The 26,984-nt window shown below is 44.7% G+C and overlaps 1 protein-coding gene across 1 annotated transcript; it reads right to left on the reverse strand.

The window, feature by feature from the left end:
* Positions 1-25,694, reverse strand: LOC139406348 (adaptor related protein complex 4 subunit epsilon 1). Its single transcript, XM_071148860.1, has 22 exons — positions 25,343-25,694; positions 22,296-22,367; positions 21,858-21,981; positions 14,283-14,356; positions 13,992-14,113; positions 12,277-12,436; positions 11,633-11,799; positions 11,265-11,338; positions 11,015-11,137; positions 10,684-10,793; positions 9,813-9,952; positions 9,095-9,207; positions 8,702-8,817; positions 8,275-8,459; positions 7,724-7,844; positions 7,369-7,480; positions 6,557-6,707; positions 4,025-4,268; positions 3,116-3,730; positions 2,714-2,904; positions 847-1,010; positions 1-670 (listed from the first exon to the last, which is right to left on the reverse strand). Exons 1-22 carry the CDS (start codon positions 25,481-25,483, stop codon positions 498-500), a joined length of 3,492 nt encoding a protein of 1,163 aa, XP_071004961.1. The 5' UTR covers positions 25,484-25,694; the 3' UTR covers positions 1-497.
* Positions 25,695-26,984: the final 1,290 nt, after the last annotated feature.

The raw sequence follows: 26,984 nt of genomic DNA on the forward strand, positions 1-26,984 counted from the left end.
GTGAAATCACTGTTGAGAAAAATATATAGCAAACACTGTACTGCAAAGACAAGGACACATAACATCAGCTGCTTTCCACTGTATGTCTGTGTGATTGCTTCAATGAGGAGATTCTATGTACTTCCGTTGGCCCCTCAGTGGTGGTGCTTGGGGCCTGTGAGCGCAGGGCTGCACTTCATTCCATAAAGTGGTTTCCTCCCCTTCGTCCTTGTCGACTCTCCTTTACCGATGAGACAAACAACTGGTCAGGTGTAAACCAAAGACAGGCAGTCCAATTCTCTTTTTTTTCTTCTCTCTACTAATTGGTCTTTTGACCAATCACATCAGATCTTCAGAGCTGATTGGATTAGACCGATTAGTGATTTTTTAATCAGAATTGGGCTGCCTGTCTAAGCGCATCCTTAGTCCCTGCCATTTAACTTCTAAAAAAAATGATCAGTGAGGTGAACGAAGGCTGAAGGAAGGGAACAACTTCCTGGAATGAGACACGGCCCGGCTCAGGTCTCCGTCAGGGCTTTCTGACAGTGGTAGAGGAGGGAGTCCGGCAGCTCAGGGACAGGGGAGCGCAGCCACACGGCCAGAGAGTCAGCGTTGACACGACAGTGAAGCAGACATGGCTGACCCTGACCTGGACCCTGAAGCAGCCGGCACGCCACGATGCCCTCCGACCCTAAAGGGAAAAGGTCAAAAGTAATAAACTACCATTACCCACTTCCTGATGAAGTGGCATTAACAACCGTGTATGACAGTAAGATGTACAATAACAGTATTATGATAGGCATGAGATTTTCTAAAATGGCCAGGGCTGGGTTAAAACGTTAAGATGAGAGCGTGCCACCTGCTGACCTATGATGTCGACAACGTGGAGGTGTAGTTTGCCCTTCAGCGCGTCCAGTGTGGCCGTCAGAGGTTCTTGGTGTTCTGTTGTTACCAGTCGAAGGTTCTGCTTCAAGTCATGAGAGAAAGACAACCACATTTTCCCATAATCTCCTGTGGACACAGTCAACGGCCTGCATAAACACAAACAGGAAGTAGAATGTCAACAGTGTGCACACACAGGAAGTAGTAGTGGCTAACAGAGGCCCCCCTAGTCACTAGGTGTAGATCTGAGATGTAAGCAATAGGGTGGTAGCTCCATCTTCCCCTATGATAGGCCAGATGGAATTGTTGCCATAGTGCCTATGAAGTAGGAGCAAGAGTTGACCTGTGAAGTAGGGGAAGGAGTTGACCTGTGAAGTAGGAGTGGACCTGTGAAGTAGGAGTAGGAGTGGACCTGTGAAGTAGGAGTTGACCTGTGAAGTAGGGGACGAGTGGACCTGTGAAGTAGGGGACGAGTTGACCTGTGAAGTAGGAGTGGACCTGTGAAGTAGGAGTTGACCTGTGAAGCAGGGGACGAGTTGACCTGTGAAGTAGGAGTGGACCTGTGAAGTAGGAGTAGGAGTGGACCTGTGAAGTAGAAGTGGACCTGTGAAGTATGAGTAGGAGTGGACCTGTGAAGTAGAAGTTGACCTGTGAAGTAGGAGTGGACCTGTGAAGTAGGAGTGGACCTGTGAAGTAGGAGTAGGAGTGGACCTGTGAAGTAGGAGTAGGAGTGGACCTGTGAAGTAGGAGTGGACCTGTGAAGTAGAAGTTGACCTGTGAAGTAGGAGTAGGAGTGGACCTGTGAAGTAGGAGTAGGAGTGGACCTGTGAAGTAGGAGTAGGAGTGGACCTGTGAAGTAGGAGTGGACCTGTGAAGTAGGAGTAGACCTGTGAAGTAGGGGACGAGTGGACCTGTGAAGTAGGGGACGAGTTGACCTGTGAAGTAGGAGTGGACCTGTGAAGTAGGAGTGGACCTGTGAAGTAGGAGTGGACCTGTGAAGTAGAAGTTGACCTGTGAAGTAGGAGTGGACCTGTGAAGTAGAAGTTGACCTGTGAAGTAGGAGTAGACCTGTGAAGTAGGGGACGAGTGGACCTGTGAAGTAGGGGACGAGTTGACCTGTGAAGTAGAAGTTGACCTGTGAAGTAGGAGTAGGAGTGGACCTGTGAAGTAGGAGTAGGAGTGGACCTGTGAAGTAGGAGTAGGAGTGGACCTGTGAAGTAGGAGTAGGAGTGGACCTGTGAAGTAGGAGTGGACCTGTGAAGTAGAAGTTGACCTGTGAAGTAGGAGTAGACCTGTGAAGTAGGGGACGAGTGGACCTGTGAAGTAGGGGACGAGTTGACCTGTGAAGTAGGAGTTGACCTGTGAAAGTAGGGGTGGACCTGTTGACCAGTTAACCCAGGACTAAGAAGTCTCATGTTATTGGTCAGATGCTCCAGTTATGGGTCCATACGTGTTAAGAGGAGAGATAGAACTGGGATCGGAACCAGAACAAAGTGCTCCGACCTCTCTCTCTCTTTACAAGTTACGGACAAGTCTAGGGGCCTAACTGTCCCCTCCGCTTCAGAAATTCAAAAGATGCCAACACCTGAGAAATCGTGATTTGTCCAAAGCACCGGAACTAATGCTGCTAGTTCTCACGTATCCCTGTCGTTATATTCGAGTCATTTAGCAGACGCTCTTATCCAGAAGGACTTTAGAGTAGTGACTGAGCGCTGAAATGTTTTCCCACTTCGCTGTTGCATTATGACAGCTCTACAGTACCATTCCTGTTCACATAGTCTGCCCGTGAGAGGTTAGGATCCAGGGTAACCTGTAAGACAGTGCTGATAGTTACAGATAGCAGTAATTTTACCTGAGGAAGTGTTTCAGAGAGAGGCTCAGTGAGAACTGTGCTGCCTGGGGCTGGCCCAGGGGTCTCTGGTAGGACAGTAACCCAGCCAGCTCCACCTGGACTGAGGCTCTCTTCATGACAACAGTGTGCAGACAAACCGACACGCTGTGACCCTTAACCTCCTTTAACGGACTACCTGAGATACAGGAGATCTGAGGGGGAAAACAACATGAGAGTAATCAGTCTGACATGATTTACGAGCTGCAAGAATTCCTGAAACTTTCACAAAAGATCTGTGTTTTTTTAAAATCCCGGTTGGAGGATCCCCTGGTATTTCTGTCTTGATTCCGGGATCTCCCAACCAGGATTTCTGAAAAAAGAGAAGGGAACTTTGTTGTTAAGGCCAGTCTGAAAAATATATACCTCCAGTTCTTTGCAGGTGAGTTGCAGCACCATCTGGTGGAGCGCTGAGTCATTGTTGTTGGAAATGAAGACCAGCAACACTAAGGCATCCTCTTTATACACTCTACAGGCTGACAGAGCCAGGCTGGAGTCCTGGTCCGAGCAGAGGGGGGTGAACTCAGAGCGGGCCAGCCCAGAGAGCTCTGCTGGCAGGTGGGAGGCGAGAGGGAGGTCCCTGGGTCTCTCTAGGGCTGGAGCTGAGTGTAGATCTTGTTGTGTTTGTGGGTCTGTCTGTGTGTGTGTGGGCGGTACAACAGCCACCATGCCATTTCCCCTGATTAGAGAGAGAGGTCCTCCTGCCTCTACTCTCTGCTCCGTCCCCTCTACATGGGGGTTACCGTTGCTAGTGGTATGGTCCAGTGTTCTTTGGGAGGTCTGTTGAGGTGTGGTGGTGGTAGCAGCACCCCCCTCTGAGGCCACAGTGGTCGAGTCCAGTAGGTTGCTAAGCAGAAGGTTGTCAACGGCAGCGCTGCGAGACGAGTGGGAGGAGTTAGAGGAGCCTTCGCTGGCGCCTGATGATGACTCCCCTCTGGGTTTCCTTCTGAAGTGTCGGGGCGCCGTCTCGGCTCGGCCCATCTGTTGGGGAGAGTACCAGCCGATATTTAACAGCACTCAGGAGACAAATAAGAATTTGTTCTTAACTGACTTACCTAGTTAAATAAAGGTTAAATAAAAAATAAAAAAGTACTCCGACGTGAGCTGATAGCTAAAGCACCTGTATGTTTCTGCTTTGAAGTCTAGGCCAGGTTACCGTAAAGCACTTTGACAACTATTGATGTTAAAGGGTTTAAATAAAGCCTTAAATACATTTGATTGATTGGCTGATTGGCAATGCTTAATGAACAACCAAACAGTAGAAGGTAATCTCACCAGACACACAGAGTTGTGGGACCCCAGGCCAACAAAGAGCGACGAGGCCAGCTGCCGTTTCTCCTGGTCAGGCTCAAGTCCGGAGGATGGTTTCTGTGTCTGGGAGGGTGGGCTCTGAGGGGACAGCAGGGGATTGGGCAGCTCCACTAGGGGGGTTGGGGTCTCACCTGCACTCTGCTGCTGGGCCAGGTACCCGTCCTTCCCCCACACCCTCTTCACCCCCTCCAACTTCAGAGTGGTAGAGCTGAAATAACATTGGGATACTAACCTGGGTCTTCTACAAGATTATATCAAAGAACATGTCATCAGTCTGGTTTAAATTCCTCTGACAATCTACGGTAAATGTCGACGTTCTTCAAGGCTCTGTTCTTGGACCAATACTGTTCTCATTATACACTGAGTCTAGGGCTGTTGCGGTGACCATTATGACCATCAGGTCATGGTACTCAGGGCTCTACTGTCCCTCCATCAGGTCCTAATGGCCTGGTACTCAGGGCTCTACTGTCCCTCCATCAGGTCATAAAGGCCTGGTACTCAGGGCTCTACTGTCCCTCCATCAGGTCCTAATGGCCTGGTACTCAGGGCTCTACTGTCCCTCCATCAGGTCCTAATGGCCTGGTACTCAGGGCTCTACTGTCCCTCCATCAGGTCCTAATGGCCTTGTACTCAGGGCTCTACTGTCCCTCCATCAGGTCCTAATGGCCTGGTACTCAGGGCTCTACTGTCCCTCCATCAGGTCCTAATGGCCTGGTACTCAGGGCTCTATTGTCCCTCTAACCACTCTGACATAAGTGGAAATGCAATCGAAAATCACATCTAAAACTTATCATTGAAACAGTTGGCCTATCTTACTGTTAAAACTCACCTCACTGTGATGATCAATTTGAAGAAAGAAGTTCAACAGCAGGTTGAAACAGTGTAAAACATGGTTATTGTGGATGTGGTTTCAAAGCCTAACAACAACGAAATGGACAGCGCTTTCTAAAGGTGATCGATTAACTCAAAAACAACCATATTAGAGCTGATGCATAGGCTTAAGAGCCCGAGTCCAAATATTATGATTGTGCCTTTTATACCATAAATAGCCTAAGCGCATATTATACAAAACTGACTCAAGATGTCTTTGGTACTTAATTGGTTTAGCCTATACTCCAAAATTAAAACTAATTGTAGAACGTATAGGCCAAAGCGCTGTAGTTGGTTCTTTGATTGTGCCGGGCGGTTTACAGAGTTAGCCTACAAATAAAGTGAATTTCTGTACTTGATGTTGAATAGCCAGGTAAAATGAATATTGTTTTTAATAATTAAATTGGGTGACGCACGTTACCTTTAGCTCCAGAATACCTCACCACCATGCTTTTCAATCACCTCCTCTCTCCCCTCCATTCCTTCCTAGAGCGCGCAGACGGGCTTGTCAACAGTTTAGTGAGATAAAACGGTTGAGCATGTTGCGCCGGCGAGAGCATCCTCTTCATAAAAAAGGGGGTTGGGTCGTGGAGTGAAATGAGGGTTTTATTCTATTTATTTCTCAGCTGCTCATATTAAGCACATGGCTCCTCAGTTTTATTTTAGTGAAATATGTTTTGTTTTGCAAAAACATCTTACTATCGATGTTCTCGAACAGATTTCACTTGGGTTTCTCAAGTTAAGCACTGGGTAGCTGCAGGAATAAGGTTTGAGAGCCCATGGCATACAGAGTTTGGGGTGAAATATCACCTGTCGCGCCGGCGAGAGTATCCTCTTCATAAAAAGGGGGTTGGGTCGTGGAGTGAAATAAGGGTTTTATTCTATTTATTTCTCAGGCTGTTCATATTAAGCACATGCTCCGCTATAAAACCAAAGTAGCCTACAAAACGGACTGCGCGACCTCCATTCGCTATTCATGCTTTTTCCTCCTGTTCCTGTTCATTTGATAAAATGGGCCCATTCTAAAAATCGGAACTAATTTTACATACAAGATTAAATTGAGAATAGTCTGACGGGTGTAAATATGATCACTTGATGAGAGAAGAGGGTGTGCAGCCTGAGGTGAGGAAGCTTTTTTTTTTACTACTTTAACAAATCATCAATATTCTATAGTCAGGAACTGCAACGCTGCTGGGGTTTTTCACGCTCAACAGTTTTCCGTGTGTATCAACAATGGGTCACCAACCAGAGGACATACAGCCAACTTGACACAACTGTGGGAAGCACTGGAGTCAACATGGGCCACTATCCCAGTGGCTTTCGACATCTTGTAGAGTTCATGACCCCGACAAATTGAGGCTGTTCAGAGAGCAAAAGGTGGTGCAACTCAATATTAGGAAGGTGGTGTTCCTAATGTTTTGTAGACTCAGTGTATATGCTACTTATTGGTTAAAATAACATGGCGTACTAATATAACCCAAAGCCCCGAAGGTGAGTTACTCCGTCTGAGCTACACACTGACAACCATAGAGACTTGTGTTTTTTTTTTTTTGCATAGTTGAAGCCAAATTCAGTTGTCTTATTTCATCATCATTAGTGGACACTGTGAGAGGGATGAGAACATACCCTTCTTGGTGAGATAGCTCAGTGCTATTTCCAGACAGGCCTGAGCTCATGGAGAGCAGAGTAGGAGACCGTCTGTCTGTCAGTCTGTCTGTGATGCTGCAGGACGACAGACTGACCGGCAGGGACAGACCATAGGGCTCCAGGCTCAGAGCTGAGAAAGAGATGGGAAGACACTTTATGTATCCTCAAGAGAAGTCGTTTGTCATACAGCAGCCATTGTTACCAGGAGCCATTGTTACCAGGAGCCAATGTTACCAGCAGCCAATGTTACCAGCAGCCAATGTTACCAGCAGCCAATGTTACCAGCAGCCAATGTTACCATTGTTACCAGCAGTCATTTTTACCAGCAGCCATTGTTACCAGCAGCCATTGTTACCAGCAGCCAATGTTACCAGCAGCCAATGTTACCAGCAGCCATGTTAAAAAACACCAGACAATAACAATGAATATGTAGAGGGTTAAATGGACTGGATTTGACGTGTCTGGGTAGGGAAATGTCTTTTGTGTCAAAAAACGAAACAGCATGAAACTATTGATATATATATTACACACACACTCCATTTAGCAGACACTTTTTCCAAAGCGACTCAGTCAGTCAGCCAGTCACAGTCAGCCAACCAGCCAGTCACAGTCAGCCAGCCAGCCAGCCAGTCACAGTCAGCCAGCCAGCCAGTCACAGTCAGCCAGCCAGCCAGTCACAGTCAGCCAGCCAGTCACAACATGTGATCACAGGAAGTAATTATAAAAATTGTAAATAATTACAAATATTTTTCATAGTAAAACAACAAAAGTGGAGGATGTCAACTTGTTACCTTTCTCCTGGACCAGGTCCTCCTGCCTCTGATGAGGAGATTTGTAAGGAGCTGCCCCAGCAGCCAACGCCTCCGACACATAGCCATCCAGGAAGGACAGGGACGAGTCTACCTGAGGAATGAAACGAACACCACAGCCAACTCAGACAGGAAATGATGCACCACTCAGACAGGAAATGATTAGATCAACTTATATAATATTAAAGTAGTTCAATACATTGGGATGTCTGCTCTTGGCCAGAGAGACAACCTGGTTGAATAAAGTTTAAATAAAGAGGATAAACATTTTGTTTTATAGAGCCAGTGACGTTCCGTGGGGTAGCAGTGCAAGTTTTGCCAATAAATGACGGTGTACCTCCAGGCTTTCTAGCCTGCCCTCGGCTGGCAGTACCCTGGCTCGGAGCTTTGCATCCTGGCTAAGGATCATCAGTTCCTGGGCCTTTTGCCGGAGCACCGTATTCAGAGACCCAGAGTACCTGCATTCACATCAAATTACAGACTTAGTTAGCGCATTCATCTAAAGCAGGTCAAAAACACATATCACATTACAAGAATCTTCTGACTACTATCTATCCACTACAAGCAAAACCAGCTAGTGAGAAGTGTGAGCGTAGGAAATAAGCCTGGTTTTGTGCTAACATCCCACTCCTACTCTGTGTCATATAGAGGTGGCAGGTAGCCTAGAAATTAGAGCTTTGGGCCAGTAACCGAAAGGTCGCTGGTTCGAATCCCTGAGCTGACAAGGTTAAAAAAAACACACAAAAAACATGCCGATGTGCCCTTGAGCAAGGCACGTGATCAGCGCCTGTAAGTCGCTCTGGATAAGAGTGTCTGCTAAATGACTAAAATCTCAAAATGTGACACCGAGTGGAATGTTAGCCTGTGGGACACAGGGAAGACAAGTACCTCTCACACACATCCCTGGCCAGGGCCACAGACACTGGGCTGGAGCACAGCTTGGTCATGGCCCCCAGTACCCAGCTCCTGGTCTCAGTGGAGGTGTGTCTCTGGTCCAGTAGTCTGGCCAGCAGTCTCATCACGCTGCCCGGGTCTGATTCCTCTTCTCTCAGGTAGGAATACTCACCGAGCACCTACAGTAGGGACCAGGGAAAATCACAGAGGTGATCAAGAAGTTACATTTCTGTGGTTTGGGGTAAGTCTATTTGAATGTTGATATCAGAAAGTAGGAATTAATTATTCGTCAGGAATAAATCACAACCCTGCCTCATTTAAGAAACAATCTAAATAAAATGCCTCTTTAAATGTCATCCATTGAAACTGGAAACAGAGTTAAATCATTTTAGCAGTATCCAGGAGAGGACAGTGAACTGACCCAGCTGATGACCTGTAGGAAGCGTTGGGGCAGCTTGGCCGTCTCCCCCTGTAGTAAGGACACGTAGGAGTCCACAGCAAATAGCCTCAGCTGCCTGTCCTCCACATTATCAACACCTGGAGCAGCAGAGGCAGGCATTAACACCTGGAATCAATTACGGCATGTAAACCATGGATGGGGTCAATTGCATTCAATTAAGGCCATTTGGGAAGTAAACTCACATTTTAATTCTAATTTTCCTAAATTTTTTATGTGAAAAACGTAAAATGTCAGTTTGCTTCCTGAATTGAAATGGACAAGACCCTAACCTGACACAAATGGAATTAATGTCAATCACTAGTACCACCTGAAACCACAACGAACCAGGTTCAGTGTGTCCATTGGTTGATTTACCTTCAGCCAGTAGTCTCAGGAAGTTGTTAGGGATGTCAGGCTGCATCACGTCTCCCCCCAGAGAGAACACAGAGTTCATAGTCTGGATGAACCAGACATTGTCTGGGGCATACGTAGAGTGTTTATAGGAACAACAGACCATTGGGATTGGGGCCATGAATAAAAGAGCAACAACAGAACAGATACGAACTGGCCTCCCGAGTGGCGCAGTGCCTGAGATTTCACTACAGCCTGCGGTTCAATCCCAGGAGGAGGGGGGGGAACGATGTTCCCTCTAACAAATTGAGGAGGCTGGCTTCCGGGTTAAGTGAGAGGGTGTTAAGAAGCGCAGCTTGGGGGTTATGTTTTTGGATGACACATGAACTCGACCTTCGCCTCTCCCGTGCCCGGGAGATGAAACAAGATCGTAATTGGATCGCAATTGGATATCATGAAATCGGGGAGAAAAATGGGGTACAATTACACACCAAAAAAAGAACAGATACAAAACTGTCTGTCCCATTATCATCATCATAGTCTCAGGTCCAGCAGTTCTGGGTTTCTCCAGATCTCACTGATACACTTGTTAGCCAGGCCTGCAATAAACAGAGAGAAACCAACAGCAATATCATGAACGCCTTTGATTGTAGCTACTAGCTGGTTCCAAGGAAACCCATTTCCATAGCATGATGTTCCCACGGTCAGTTCCCATGGTCAAGACTCAATAATGAAAGGATATTTTTCAGCTAGTTCTGCTACTTTCCCCACGAGGTCTATAGTGCTGTAGTCGTCACAGGTCAGCCTGAGGAACTCCAGCATCTTCTCGACGATCACTGTAACGTTCTGGGCATTGGTGATGCGGAAGAGTAACTCTAGTGTCTGTTGGGGAGAGGAGGGGAAGGGAGGGGGGGAGGAGGGGAAGGGAGGGGGAGAGGAGGGGAAGGGAGGGGGGGGGGGGGGGGGGGAAAGGGAGGGGGGGGGGAGGGGAAGGGAGGGGGGGGAGGAGGGGAAGGGAGGGAGGGGGGAGGGGCATATTGATTGACACGTCAAGAAGGGTTGTTCAATCCTGGAAACGTTACCAAAGTTCCCAGGTTTTTTTTCCCATAAATCCCGGTATGAGGATTCCAAGTTCACTCACTACTTATTCCGGGAATCCTCCAACTGAGATCTATTGAAAACCTTGGAATTTAGAATTTTGCAACCCCACCTATGAGTACAGTAAATGCCAAAGCCCTGCCACACCATGGCATCTCCTGCCTGACTCACCTCGCGCTTAATGATGATGTCAGAGTGGTCCAGACACTATGACGATGGACCTCGCGCTTAAAGATGATGTCAGAATGGTCCAGACACTATGATGACTTATCTCGCCCTTAATGATTATGTCACAGTGGTCCATACACTATGACTGACCTCGCGCTTAATGATGATGTCAGAGTGGTCCAGACACTATGATTCACCTCGCGCTTAATGATGACGTCAGAGTGGCCCAGACACTAGGACGACTCACCTCGCACTTAATGATGACATCAGAGTGGTCCATACACTATGATGACTGACCTCGCGCTTAATGATGACATCAGAGTGGTCCATACACTATGATGACTGACCTCGCGCTTAATGATGACGTCAGAGTGGTCCAGACACTCTATGATGGTCATCTGGTGAGGCAGGGCCAGGTTAGCATCCTGCTGCACCACGTACGTCAGAGCCTTCAGACCTGAGATCACACACACACACACACACACACACACACACACATTACTCACCATAGGAGTGTCCAGCAGGCAAGTTCTTTCAGTTGTATTGACGTAATTGAAGTACAAAACAGTTGTGGTTTGTAAACTGGTTTTAATGGATGTCCTATGATCACTATTAACATCATGTAAAAAAAAGGATTAGGCCCAACTTCTGACCACACTGAACATGGTGGGATCTTACCCAGATATTTGAGGTTGATCTTAGGCGATAGGACAAAGTTCCCGATACATTCTGCTGCTTTCTCCAACAGTTGTGACTTTGGATGAACTGTATAGATGGTCTTCACACACTCAAATAAAATGGCTGAAAAATAACAAGGAAGTTAAACCAACAGAATGGGGGGGGGGGGGGGGGGGGGGGGGGGTGCAACAATGTCTGTGCAGATGTGTTCTGACAACTCTCGTAGAGGACACCTTAAGTAATACCGTACCGTAAGTAATGTTGTGATTCATCTCTGCTCTTCTTAACGACTCCTCCAGTACATCATACATCATCTCACTAGTGCTGTAAAAAAACCCAGAGGAACATCTTAAGTTAGAAAACGGAGATGCCCATCTGAGACTACGACAAACTCTCACCTAAATAGACGATTAAATAAATAGACGATAAATAAACGATTATAGGGCCGGTCTCCCAAGCAACAGCTGAACTAAAAAAGCTTCATGGACAATCTCCATACCAAGTCCTTCTTATTTCAGGGCTAACAGGCCCAGAGTTCTACCCAATCAGGTGACACCAGAATGTGAAGGGGCGGGGTGTGGACGGACATATCTACAATGATATGACATATTTCTGTACCCCTGGTCTTCCTTCCCCAGGTAGGCCAGTATCCTGAGCAGCTGTATCTGAAGCCAGGGAGCAGGAACACTGTGGTAGTTGAAGTCCAGGGGGAGTTTACCTCCTACCACCTGCCTCAGGATGGTCACCATGCTCCCAGTCAGATCCTTATAACTCTCTGGGTTCTCCTGGAGACGTTGGGGAAACAGCAAGTTACTTATAGTCTTATAGGATACCACATTTGCTAGTGTAGTCTGTACTTACGTGGCACAACTAAAAACAAAATGCTTGTGATTTATGTAATCAATGTGAAAATGAATTGGTAGAACAATTCCACTGTTAGTCTATTTGATTACCCAAGTTTTTAGTTTTTAAATTTAACTAGGCAAGTCAGTTAAGAACATGTAAGAACACATTCTTATTTACAAATGACAGCCTACCCCGGCCAAACCCGCTGGGCCAATTGTGCGCGGCCCTATGGGACCCTATGGTATCACAGCCAGATGTGATACAGCCCGGATTCAAACCAGGGACTGTAGTGATGACCTCTTGCACTGAGATGCAGTGCCTTAGACCGCTGCACCACTCGGGAGCCTAGTTATCTCAAGTGTTTTTTACCCCCAGTGATATGGATGAAGAAACTATGCCATTATGACAGGAAGTACCTTGATGAGCTGTAGGTAGATGTGTAGAGAGGCTGTCATGACTCCGGGGTCTTTGTCACACAGGGCCTTCCTAAACTTGCTGTGGATGTGTTGCACCTGGTTAGGTGCGATCAGGTAGAACTTGTACAGAGCCAGGACTGCTTTCCTCCGGATGATCTCCCTGTGGACAGATAACAGTTGGTCCTAATTGCTCTTAGCCCTGTGAAAACTGCACTTACCCTACCACCTATTTGATTGTACATATCCTTGGCTATTTAGTTAACATTGTTTAGATGTGATGTGTTTTATGACTGCTGCAAAATGTATTGCCTCTCTGAGGACATTACGTTTCAGACCCCCCCCCCCCCCCAAAAAAAGGGTTCTGAAAAGGGTTCTGAAAAGGGCTCTGAAAAGGGGTTCTGAAATGGGTTCTGAAAATGGGTTCTGAAAATGGGTTCTGAAAATGGGTTCTGAAAATGGGTTCTGAAAAGGGTTCTGAAAAGGGCTCTGAAAAGGGTTCTGAAAATGGGTTCTGAAAAGGGTTCTAAAAAAGGGCTCTGAAAAGGGTTCTGAAAAGGGTTCTGAAAATGGGTTCTGAAAATGGGTTCTGAAAATGGGTTCTGAAAATGGGTTCTGAAAAGGGTTCTGAAAAGGGCTCTGAAAAGGGGTTCTGAAAAGGGTTCTGAAAAGGGCTCTGAAAAGGGCTCTGAAAAGGGTTCTGAAAAGGGCTCTGAAAATGGGTTCTGAAAAGGGTTCTGAAAAGGGCTCTGAAAAGGGGTTCTGAAAATGGGTTCTGAAAATGGGTTCTGAAAAGGGTTCTGAAAATGGGTTCTGAAAATGGGTTCTGAAAATGGGTTCTGAAAAGGGCTCTGAAAAGGGCTCTGAAAATGGGTTCTGAAAATGGGTTCTGAAAATGGGTTCTGAAAAGGGCTCTGAAAAGGGTTCTGAAAATGGGTTCTGAAAAGGGTTCTGAAAAGGGCTCTGAAAAGGGCTCTGAAAAGGGTTCTGAAATGGGTTCTGAAAAGGGTTCTGAAAAGGGCTCTGAAAAGGGCTCTGAAAAGGGTTCTGAAAAGGGCTCTGAAAAGGGTTCTGAAATGGGTTCTGAAAAGGGCTCTGAAAAGGGTTCTGAAAAGGGCTCTGAAAAGGGTTCTGAAAAGGGTTCTGAAAAGGGTTCTGAAAATGGGTTCTAAAAAAGGGCTCTGAAAAGGGCTCTGAAAAGGGTTCTGAAAAGGGCTCTGAAAAGGGTTCTGAAATGGGTTCTGAAAAGGGTTCTGAAAAGGGCTCTGAAAAGGGCTCTGAAAATGGGTTCTGAAAATGGGTTCTGAAAATGGGTTCTGAAAAGGGCTCTGAAAAGGGCTCTGAAAAGGGCTCTGAAAATGGGTTCTGAAAAGGGTTCTGAAAAGGGTTCTGAAAAGGGCTCTGAAAAGGGTTCTGAAAAGGGCTCTGAAAAGGGTTCTGAAAAGGGCTCTGAAAAGGGTTCTGAAAAGGGTTCTGAAAAGGGTTCTGAAAATGGGTTCTAAAAAAGGGCTCTGAAAAGGGCTCTGAAAAGGGCTCTGAAAAGGGCTCTGAAAATGGGTTGGAGCGTTGTCATAACACAGGCGGGTTGTGGGTTCAATGCCTACAGAGATTACACACCAAAACGAATGACTTCACTCATCTGCACTTCAAGTCACATTTGCCCATAAAGTGAGACTGAGCAAAGTATAAGGATCTGTATGTAATATTCAAGTCCTTACTTTGGATGTGTGAGTTTCTCCTCCACCACCGGTAGAATGGCAGGTATCATATCTTTGGGAAACATCTGACTGACGACAGTTAGAGCCATGCACACCTCGATCAGGTTGGTACTCTGCAGATCCTGTCAAAACAACAACACCACCAAGTCTATAAAACAATAACAACAACAACAACAACACCACCACCAAGTCTATAAAACAATAACAACAACAACAACAACGTCTTGCAATATTCATTCAACTACTGCATGTGGAAACCCAAGGACAACAAAATCAGGGTTGAAAATGCACCTTTAGGACTGTGTTCACCAGGAGTAGCAGAAACTCATCGGTTTCATTAAGGAACAAGGATACAGCGAGGTAACCTGGAGACACAGATTAAATCAACAGAACTATTGGACACATTAGAAGAAAAAAAATCACTACTTTGAATTTTAATCAAATGTGTTACAGTAAAGCTAGGCTTTCTGAATCGTTACCAAATCAAAATGATCATTCCAGGAGAATATATCATACCGATTATTTATATAAAATATCATATGAACACATAACATCCTATGAATATGTACAGTACCAGTAAAACGTTTGGACACACCTACTCATTCAAGGGGCTTTTCTTTATTTTACACATGTTCTACATCGTAGAATAATAGTGAAGAAATTAAAACTATAAAATAACACATATGGAATCATGTAGTTACCAAAAAAGTGTTAAACAAATCAATATATATTTTATATTTGAGATTCTTCAAAGTAGCCACCCTTTGACTTAAATGACAGATTTGCACACTCATAGCACTCACCAACTTCAAACATCTGCTATCTGAGCAGCTAACCGATCGCTGCAGCTGTACATAGTCTGTCGGTATATAGCCCACCCATTTTCACCTACCTCATCCCCATACTGTTTTTATTTATTTACTTTTCTGCACACCTGTACATGACCATCTGATCATTTATCACTCCAGTGTTAATCTGCAAAATTGTAATTATTCGCCTACCTCCTCATGCCTTTTGCACACAATAGACTCTCTGTGTGTTATTGACTTGTTAATTGTTTACTCCATGTGTAACTCTGTGTTGTCTGTTCACACTGCTATGCTTTATCTTGGCCAGGTCGCAGTTGCAAATGAGAACTTGTTCTCAACTAGCTTACCTGGTTAAATAAAGGTGAAATAAAAAAAATAAATAAATAAAACTCTACAATGTAGAAAATAGTAAAAATAAAGAAAAACCCTTGAATAAGTCAGCGTGTCCAAACTTTTGACCGGTACTGTATGTCTATGGAACGCACCCATCCTGTGTCTATGGAACGCACCCATCCTATGTCTATGGAACGCACCCATCCTGTGTCTATGGGACGTACCCATCCTATGTCTATGGAACGCACCCATCCTGTGTCTATGGAACGCACCCATCCTATGTCTATGGAACGCACCCATCCTATGTCTATGGAACGCACCCATCCTGTGTCTATGGGACGTACCCATCCTATGTCTATGGAACGCACCCATCCTATAAATGTCTATGGAACGCACCCATCCTATAAATGTCTATGGAACGTACCCATCCTATGTCTATGGAACGCACCCATGGAACGCACCCATCCTATATGGAACGCACCCATCCTGTCTATGGAACGCACCCATCTATGGGAACGCACCCATCCTATAAATGTCTATGGAACGCACCCATCCTCCTATAAATGTCTATGGAACGCACCCATCCTGTGTCTATGGGACGTACCCATCCTATAAATGTCTATGGAACGCACCCATCCTATAAATGTCTATGGAACGCACCCATCCTATAAATGTCTATGGAACGCACCCATCCTATAAATGTCTATGGAACGCACCCATCCTATGTCTATGGAACGCACGTAATCCTGTGTCTATGGAACGCACCCATCCTATGTCTATGGAACGCACCCATCCTATAAATGTCTATGGAACGCACCCATCCTATAAATGTCTATGGAACGCACCCATCCTATGTCTATGGAACGTACCCATCCTATAAATGTCTATGGAACGTACCCATCCTATAAATGTCTATGGAACGCACCCATCCTATGTCTATGGAACGCACCCATCCTACCCATCCTATGTCTATGGAACGCACCCATCCTATGTCTATGGAACGCACCCATCCTATAAATGTCTATGGAACGCACCCATCCTATGTCTATGGAACGCACCCATCCTATGTCTATGGAACGCACCCATCCTATGTCTATGGAACGCACCCATCCTATAAATGTCTATGGAACGCATGTCTATGGAACGCACCCATCCTATGTCTATGGAACGCACCCATCCTATAAATGTCTATGGAACGCACCCATGGAACGCACCCATCCTATAAATGTCTATGGAACGCACCCATCCTATAATGGAACGTCTATGTCTATGATAAATGTCTATGGAACGCACCCATCCTGTAAATGTCTACGCACCCATCCTATAAATGTCTATGGAACGCACCCATCCTATAAATGTCTATGGAACGCACCCATCCTATAAATGTAAATGTCTATGGAACGCACCCATCCTGTAAATGTCTATGGAACGCACCCATCCTATAAATGTCTATGGAACGCACCCATCCTATAAATGTCTATGGAACGTACCCATCCTATGGAACGTACCCATCCTATGGAACGTACCCATCCTATGGAACGTACCCATCCTATGGAACGTACCCATCCTATGGAACGTACCCATCCTATAAATGTCTATGGAACGTACCCATCCTATAAATGTCTATGGAACGTACCCATCCTATAAATGTCTATGGAACGTACCCATCCTATAAATGTCTATGGAAAGTACCCATCCTATAAATGTCTATGGAACGTACCCATCCTATAAATGTCTATGGAACGTACCCATCCTATGGAACGTACCCATCCTATGGAACGTACCCATCCTATAAATGTCTATGGGACGTACCCATCCTATGGAACGTACCCATCCTATATGGAACGTACCCATCCTATGGAACGTACCCATCCTATAAATGTCTATGAACGTACCCATCCTATAAATGGCTATGGAACGCACCCATCCTATGGAACGCACCCATCCTATGGAACGCACCCATCCTATGGAACGCACCCATCCTATGAATGTGTGTGTATGGAACGCACCCATCCTATGAATATGTGTGTATGGAACGCACCCATCCTATGAATATGTGTGTATGGAACGCACCCATCCTATGAATGAATGTGTGTGTCTATGGAACGTACCCATCCTGTGAATGTGTATGTCTATGGAACGCACCCATCCTGTGTCTATGGAACGCACCCATCCTATGTCTATGGAACGCACCCATCCTATAAATGTCTATGAACGCACCCATCCTGTGTCTATGGAACGCACCCATCCTATGTCTATGGAACGCACCCATCCTATAAATGTCTATGGAACGCACCCATCCTGTGTCTATGGGACGCACCCTTCCTATAAATGTCTATGGAACGTACCCATCCTATGTCTATGGAACGTACCCATCCTATAAATGTCTATGGAACGCACCCATCCTATGTCTATGGAACGTACCCATCCTATAAATGTCTATGGAACGTACCCATCCTATGTCTATGGAACGCACCCATCCTATGTCTATGGAACGTACCCATCCTATAAATGTCTATGGAACGCACCCATCCTATGTCTATGGAACGTACCCATCCTATAAATGTCTATGGAACGTACCCATCCTATAAATGTCTATGGAACGTACCCATCCTATGGAACGTACCCATCCTATGTCTATGGAACGCACCCATCCTATGTCTATGGAACGTACCCATCCTATAAATGTCTATGGAACGTACCCATCCTATGGAACGTACCCATCCTATGTCTATGGAACGCACCCATCCTATGTCTATGGAACGCACCCATCCTATGTCTATGGAACGCACCCATCCTATGTCTATGGAACGCACCCATCCTATGTCTATGGAACGCACCCATCCTATGTCTATGGAACGCACCCATCCTATGTCTATGGAACGCACCCATCCTATGTCTATGGAACGCACCCATCCTATGTCTATGGAACGCACCCATCCTATGTCTATGGAACGCACCCATCCTATAAATGTCTATGGAACGCACCCATCCTATAAATGTCTATGGAACGCACCCATCCTATAAATGTCTATGGAACGCACCCATCCTATAAATGTCTATGGAACGCACCCATCCTATAAATGTCTATGGAACGCACCCATCCTAAATGTCTATGGAACGCACCCATCCTGTAAATGTCTATGGAACGCACCCATCCTATAAATGTCTATGGAACGTACCCATCCTATGGAACGCACCCATCCTATGTCTATGGAACGTACCCATCCTATGTCTATGGAACGCACCCATCCTATGTCTATGGAACGCACCCATCCTATGTCTATGGAACGCACCCATCCTATAAATGTCTATGGAACGCACCCATCCTATAAATGTCTATGGAACGCACCCATCCTATGTCTATGGAACGCACCCATCCTATGTCTATGGAACGCACCCATCCTGTGTCTATGAATGTATCCTATAAATGTCTATGGGACGTACCCATCCTATGGAACGTACCCATCCTATAAATGTCTATGGAACGTACCCATCCTATGGAACGTACCCATCCTATAAATGTCTATGGAACGTACCCATCCTATGGAACGTACCCATCCTATAAATGTCTATGGAACGTACCCATCCTATGGAACGTACCCATCCTATGGAACGTACCCATCCTATGGAACGTACCCATCCTATAAATGTCTATGGAACGTACCCATCCTATAAATGTCTATGGAACGTACCCATCCTATAAATGTCTATGGAACGTACCCATCCTGTAAATGTCTATGGAACGTACCCATCCTATGGAACGTACCCATCCTATGGAACGTACCCATCCTATAAATGTCTATGGAACGTACCCATCCTATAAATGTCTATGGAACGTACCCATCCTATAAATGTCTATGGAACGTACCCATCCTATAAATGTCTATGGAAAGTACCCATCCTATAAATGTCTATGGAACGTACCCATCCTATAAATGTCTATGGAACGTACCCATCCTATGGAACGTACCCATCCTATGGAACGTACCCATCCTATAAATGTCTATGGGACGTACCCATCCTATGGAACGTACCCATCCTATAAATGTCTATGGAACGTACCCATCCTATGGAACGTACCCATCCTATAAATGTCTATGGGACGTACCCATCCTATGGAACGTACCCATCCTATAAATGGCTATGGAACGCACCCATCCTATGGAACGCACCCATCCTATGGAACGCACCCATCCTATGGAACGCACCCATCCTATGAATGTGTGTGTATGGAACGCACCCATCCTATGAATATGTGTGTATGGAACGCACCCATCCTATGAATATGTGTGTATGGAACGCACCCATCCTATGAATGAATGTGTGTGTCTATGGAACGTACCCATCCTGTGAATGTGTATGTCTATGGAACGCACCCATCCTGTGTCTATGGAACGCACCCATCCTATGTCTATGGAACGCACCCATCCTATAAATGTCTATGGAACGCACCCATCCTGTGTCTATGGAACGCACCCATCCTATGTCTATGGAACGCACCCATCCTATAAATGTCTATGGAACGCACCCATCCTGTGTCTATGGGACGCACCCTTCCTATAAATGTCTATGGAACGTACCCATCCTATGTCTATGGAACGTACCCATCCTATAAATGTCTATGGAACGCACCCATCCTATGTCTATGGAACGTACCCATCCTATAAATGTCTATGGAACGTACCCATCCTATGTCTATGGAACGCACCCATCCTATGTCTATGGAACGTACCCATCCTATAAATGTCTATGGAACGCACCCATCCTATGTCTATGGAACGTACCCATCCTATAAATGTCTATGGAACGTACCCATCCTATAAATGTCTATGGAACGTACCCATCCTATGGAACGTACCCATCCTATGTCTATGGAACGCACCCATCCTATGTCTATGGAACGTACCCATCCTATAAATGTCTATGGAACGTACCCATCCTATGGAACGTACCCATCCTATGTCTATGGAACGCACCCATCCTATGTCTATGGAACGCACCCATCCTATGTCTATGGAACGCACCCATCCTATGTCTATGGAACGCACCCATCCTATAAATGTCTATGGAACGCACCCATCCTATGTCTATGGAACGCACCCATCCTATGTCTATGGAACGCACCCATCCTATGTCTATGGAACGCACCCATCCTATAAATGTCTATGGAACGCACCCATCCTATAAATGTCTATGGAACGCACCCATCCTATAAATGTCTATGGAACGCACCCATCCTATAAATGTCTATGGAACGCACCCATCCTATAAATGTCTATGGAACGCACCCATCCTATAAATGTCTATGGAACGCACCCATCCTGTAAATGTCTATGGAACGCACCCATCCTGTAAATGTCTATGGAACGCACCCATCCTATAAATGTCTATGGAACGTACCCATCCTATGGAACGCACCCATCCTATGTCTATGGAACGCACCCATCCTATGTCTATGGAACGCACCCATCCTATGTCTATGGAACGCACCCATCCTATGTCTATGGAACGCACCCATCCTATAAATGTCTATGGAACGCACCCATCCTATAAATGTCTATGGAACGCACCCATCCTATAAATGTCTATGGAACGCACCCATCCTATAAATGTCTATGGAACGCACCCATCCTATGTCTATGGAACGCACCCATCCTATGTCTATGGAACGCACCCATCCTATGTCTATGGAACGCACCCATCCTATGTCTATGGAACGCACCCATCCTATGTCTATGGAACGCACCCATCCTATGTCTATGGAACGCACCCATCCTATGTCTATGAATGTATCCTATAAATGTCTATGGGACGTACCCATCCTATGGAACGTACCCATCCTATAAATGTCTATGGAACGTACTCATCCTATGGAACGTACCCATCCTATAAATGTCTATGGAACGTACCCATCCTATGGAACGTACCCATCCTATAAATGTCTATGGAACGTACCCATCCTATGGAACGTACCCATCCTATGGAACGTACCCATCCTATGGAACGTACCCATCCTATAAATGTCTATGGAACGTACCCATCCTATAAATGTCTATGGAACGTACCCATCCTATAAATGTCTATGGAACGTACCCATCCTGTAAATGTCTATGGAACGTACCCATCCTATGGAACGTACCCATCCTATGGAACGTACCCATCCTATAAATGTCTATGGAACGTACCCATCCTATAAATGTCTATGGAACGTACCCATCCTATAAATGTCTATGGAAAGTACCCATCCTATAAATGTCTATGGAACGTACCCATCCTATAAATGTCTATGGAACGTACCCATCCTATGGAACGTACCCATCCTATGGAACGTACCCATCCTATAAATGTCTATGGGACGTACCCATCCTATGGAACGTACCCATCCTATAAATGTCTATGGAACGTACCCATCCTATGGAACGTACCCATCCTATAAATGTCTATGGGACGTACCCATCCTATGGAACGTACCCATCCTATAAATGGCTATGGAACGCACCCATCCTATGGAACGCACCCATCCTATGGAACGCACCCATCCTATGGAACGCACCCATCCTATGAATGTGTGTGTATGGAACGCACCCATCCTATGAATATGTGTGTATGGAACGCACCCATCCTATGAATATGTGTGTATGGAACGCACCCATCCTATGAATGAATGTGTGTGTCTATGGAACGTACCCATCCTGTGAATGTGTGTGTCTATGGAACGTACCCACTCTCTTCTCCAGGACACTGCCCTGCTGGGCCAGCTTGATGGCGTGAATGTAACTGAAGGACGCCTGGTAACCCAGCATCTCACAGTAGATGGCTCTCACCATTATTTCCTTCATCTGACGCTGAAATGACATCATCATACGGCAACGTTACTTCACGTGGCAACCATTCGACTGAGAAGAATGTCCAAATATTCAACACAGGTGTTAAAATACCGTGTTTTGGTTCCCCTCTGGTGGAATTATTAAGAAAGCCGTTGCCAGGGTAACACACTCCACGTATAATACAAGTAAACACATCTATAAATCCGCCTCAGTGATGACAGATTCATGTCGTTAAAAACAAAGTGAGTGTCTATCGTTTTTGTACGGACACATTGCAATGCCTCTCTCTCTTTGTGTTGCTCTGTGTGAAGGGGTGACGAAGTGAGACTTACCATGGTGGTGTTGGGAGATGCCACCTGCTCCTTGATAGACTCCAGTTCCTTTTTAATAAGTTTTTCCTCCTCCTGGAAATAAAGACAATGGGAATGTCTGTATAGAGTTGAGGGTCAGGTGTAGTGGGGCCTGCATAGGCTCTGCTCTTTTACATATTATCTCTGATAAGCTACACAGGAAAGGGCTGAAAAAATAGCTCATATTAATATATGCATCAGTGTATATCCTGAAGGGTTATATCCTTCCTGTTTGGCCCTGTCCGGGGGTGTCCTCGGATGGAGCCACAGTGTCTCCTGACCCCTCCTGTCTCAGCCTCCAGTATTTATGCTGCAGTAGTTTATGTGTCGGGGGGCGAGGGTCAGTTTGTTATATCTGGAGTACTTCTCCTGTCCTATTCGGTGTCCTGTGTGAATTTAAGTGTGCTCTCTCTAATTCTCTCTTTCTTTCTCTCTCTCGGAGGACCTGAGCCCTAGGACCATGCCTCAGGACTACCTGACATGATGACCCCTTGCTGTCCCCAGTCCACCTGGTCGTGCTGCTGCTCCAGTTTCAACTGTTCTGCCTTATTATTATTGGACCATGCTGGTAATTTATGAACATTTGAACATCTTGGCCATGTTCTGTTATAATCTCCACCCGGCACAGCCAGAAGAGGACTGGCCACCCCACATAGCCTGGTTCCTCTCTAGGTTTCTTCCTAGGTTTTGGCCTAGGAAGAACTATGTGCTTCTACACCTGCATTGCTTGCTGTTTGGGGTTTTAGGCTGGGTTTCTGTACAGCACTTTGAGATATCAGCTGATGTACAAAGGGCTATATAAATACATTTGACTTGATTTAAGAAACTGACTGTTGGAACTGTTAAGGCTCCATGGATTGATGAGGAATTTAACAACTGTATGGTTGAAAGAGATGAGGCAAAAGGAGTGGCTAATAAGTCTGGCTGCACATCTGACTGGCTTACTTACTGCAAATTGAGAAATTATGTGACTAAACTCAACAAAAAGAATACACTTTATTATGAAACCAAGATCAATGATATAAAGATTGATGGAAAAAGACTTGAGTAATTTAAATGAAATTATGGGCAGAAAGACAAATTCAACTCCATCTTTTGTCAAATCAGATGGCTTACTCATCACAAAACCATTTGATGTTGACATTTATTTTAATGATTACTTCATTGGCAAAGTGGGCAAACTTAGGCAGGAAATGCCAACAATGAACAGTGAGCCATCTTACTCCAGCATAAAAAAAAATTATGAAAGAAAAGCATTCCAAGTTTGAATTTTGTAAAGTTAGTGTGAGAGGTGGAACATGTATTGTTATCAATCAATAATGACAAACCTCCTGGCATTGACAATTCAGATGGAAAGTTACTGAGGATGGTAGCTGACTCTATAGCCACTCCTATCTGTCATATCTTTAATCTGAGCCTAGAGGAAAGTCTTTGTCCTCAGGCCTGGAGGGAATCTAAAGTCATTCCTTTACCCAAGAGTGGTAAAGCTGCCTTTACTGTGTCTAACAGCACACCTATCATCTTGCTGCCAGCTCTTTTAAATTTGTAGTTTTTATTTTACCTTTATTTAACTAGGCAAGTCAGTTAAGAACCAATTCTTATTTACAATGACGGCCTAGGAACTGCCTGTTCAGGGGCAGAACGACAGATTTGTACCATGTCAGCTCGGGGATTTGAACATGAAACCTTTCGGTTACTAGTCCAACGCTCTAACCACTAGGCTACCCTGCCTCCCCTCTTAGCAAACTGTTGGAAAAAAATTGTGTGTTGACCAAATACAATGCTATTTCTGTAAACAAATTAATATACTTTCAGAGAAGGGCACTCAACATGTACTGCACTGGCACAAATGACTGATGATTGGTTGAAAGAAATTGATAAAAAGATTGTGGGAGCTGTACCAATTTCATTGCAGCCTTTGATATTACTGAGCATAACCTGTTGTTGAGAAAATGTATGCGTTATGGCTTTCCAACCTCTGCCATATTGTGAATTCAGAGCTATCTAATAGAACTCAAAGGCTCTGCCATATTGTGAATTCAGAGCTATCTATCTAATAGAACTCAAAGGGTTTTCTTTAATGGAAGCTTCTTTAATGTCAAACATGTAAAGTGTGGTGTACCGCAGGGCAGCCCTCTAGGCGTTCTACTCTTTTCTATTTTTCCAATGACCTGCCGCTGGCATTAAGCAAAGCATGTGTGTCCATGTATGCTGATGATTCAACCATATACACATCAGCAACCACAGCTAATGAAGTCACTGAAACCCTTAACAAAGAGTTAGTCTGTTTTGGAATGGGTGGCCAGTAATAAACTGGTCCTGAACATCTCTAAAACTAAGAACCTTGCATTTGGTACAAAACATATCCTAAATTCCAAACCTAAGCTGAATCTGGTAATGTACCACAGTGTGGCTGTTGAACAAGTTGAGGAGACTAAATGACTTTAGATTGTAAACTGTAATGGCCAAAACATATAGAGTCAATGGTTGTAAAGATGGAGAGAGGTTTGTCTGTAGTAAAGAGATGCTCTGCTTTTTTGACACCACACTCCACAAAGCAAGTCCGGCTCTAGTTTTATCTTATCTTGATAATTGTCCAGTCATATGGTCAAGTGCTGCAAAGACATGTTTGTGTAACTGACTGACACACAATATGTTTAATATAAATTGTAAAGTATTTTGTCTGCAATGTATTTTTCGTTGTGTCAGACCACAGTATTAGCGTCAGCTAATATGGGGATCCTAATAAATCAACATCAATTAGGCTCGCAGTCTCAAGCATACGGCATAGGCTTGACGTTGAATAGAATTTGGGGGATCAGTGGACACTAGTAAATAATTACAGTTTTGTTTCAGGGTGGTTAATTGTAGCTAGACAGGTGGCTGTGGGCACTAGTTAATACACCATCAATTCTAGCGAAAGTGTACAGATAGCTAGCCACCTAATTTGAGCTATGCTACTGCTGTCATCATCGATGCTGACCATAATGTGTAAGACAACTGGCCAGAGAGCTGGCTACGGTACTCACATGTTTGGATGTCAATTCGGTGATTCCTTTGATCAGATTCCCTAATTTGGAGGAGGGAGAAAGTTTCCCAGCTCCTGCCTGCGAGTCTAGCGAAAGGAGGCTCGGGAGAGCAGACAGAGTCTTCTCGACAACATCACTCATGGCGACGCTCAAAGCAGGCCGCAAACAGCTAGCTTCTTGCTCGTAAAGTACACCTAGTGAATCATTTGCTCATAACACTGATATCGTCTTTAAAAAATAATGCACACCTGTTTATCTACAGTTGAAACTAGCGTTCATGTTTTTTTTTTAACGTAACGTTAGCTAGCTCCAGTCGGTCATTGTTTTGATTCAGCAAGTTCCGTTTGGTGATGTCACTTCCGGTCTTTTCTACAAAATGTTATTGGAGTCGACCGAAGCGCCAATAACCGCCTACCTTCAGTAAATGGCAAGTTCGAGTGCATCAGTTTAGTCAAGTTTGTGACCATCGTTGTTCACTGCCTTTCAAATTGTGTTGCATTGTGGTGATAAAAAATTGTCCGACTTGCACGAACTTACAAAAATCATGTAATCAAAGGTCATAAAGGTTTTACTACAGTCACTGCAAGGTAAAACATATTTTGTTCTGCCCCCTGAGCAAGGCAGTTAAGCCACTGTTCCCTGGGCGTTGATGCCGTGGATGTCGGGGTTGGGTTAAATTCAGAGGGGTTGGGTTAAATGCAGAAGACACCTTTCAGTTGAATGCATTCAGTTGAATGCATTCAGTTGTACAACTGATTACAAAACATAGAATACACACCCCACATCACACCCTGACCTAACCAAATAGAGAAATAAAACGTCTCTCTAAGGTTCAGGGCGTGACAAATACCAAGATACAGTGGGGCAAAAAAGTATTTAGTCAGCCACCAATTGTGCAAGTTCTCCTACTTAAAAAGATGAGAGAGGACTGTAATTTCCATCATAGGTACACTTCAACTATGACAGACAAAATGAGAAAAACAATCCAGAAAATCACATTGTAGGATTTTTAATGAATTTATTTGCAAATTATGGTGGAAAATAAGCATTTGGTCACCTACAAACAATCAAGATTTCTGGCTCTCACAGACCTGTAACAACTTCTTTAAGAGGCTCCTCTGTTCTCCACCCGTTACCTGTATTAATTGCACCTGTTTGGACTTGTTATCAGTATAAAAGACACCTGTCCACAACCTCAAACAGTCACACTCCAAACTCCACTATGGCCAAGACCAAAGAGCTGTCAAAGGACAGTGATTCCACTTCTAGTTTTTTCTACAAAACTTAAATTGTCCAATCAATCATGGACATCATTGACATATAGTATGTAAAAACACATTATGCATTTTTATTTTTGTATTTACTTCAAATCACAGACAAATCCCAAATAAGGCAACTACAACAACATAATAAAAAAATAATAAAAAAAATGATATTATTTTGTATATACACTAAAGTATAATATAATAATTACACAAAATTATCCAAATACGATCATCAAAACAATTGCATGAACAGAAGTACATAAGTCTAAAAATTTAAATAAGTGAGTACCTACTGAAACTGCATATGAGGACTCACAATGGGGAGAAACCATTTCAGTGCAAAGACTGTGTGACAAATCACAAAGTGTTGTGTAATC

The sequence above is a fragment of the Oncorhynchus clarkii genome, chromosome 4 (genome assembly GCF_045791955.1).
Source record: "Oncorhynchus clarkii lewisi isolate Uvic-CL-2024 chromosome 4, UVic_Ocla_1.0, whole genome shotgun sequence".
Classification (NCBI taxonomy): Eukaryota; Metazoa; Chordata; class Actinopteri; order Salmoniformes; family Salmonidae; genus Oncorhynchus; species Oncorhynchus clarkii.

Bases quoted from the DNA above. Each gene is read 5' to 3' on its own strand.
- LOC139406348 (XM_071148860.1), bottom strand. From the start codon at position 25,483: ATGAGTGATGTTGTCGAGAAGACTCTGTCTGCTCTCCCGAGCCTCCTT. The intron at 9,953-10,683 runs GTCAGTCATCAT...TCTCCCCAACAG, and splicing joins ACGTCATCATTAAGCGCGAG to ACACTAGAGTTACTCTTCCG. The intron at 2,905-3,115 runs GTATATATTTTT...TTTCCCCCTCAG, and splicing joins TCACCTGCAAAGAACTGGAG to ATCTCCTGTATCTCAGGTAG.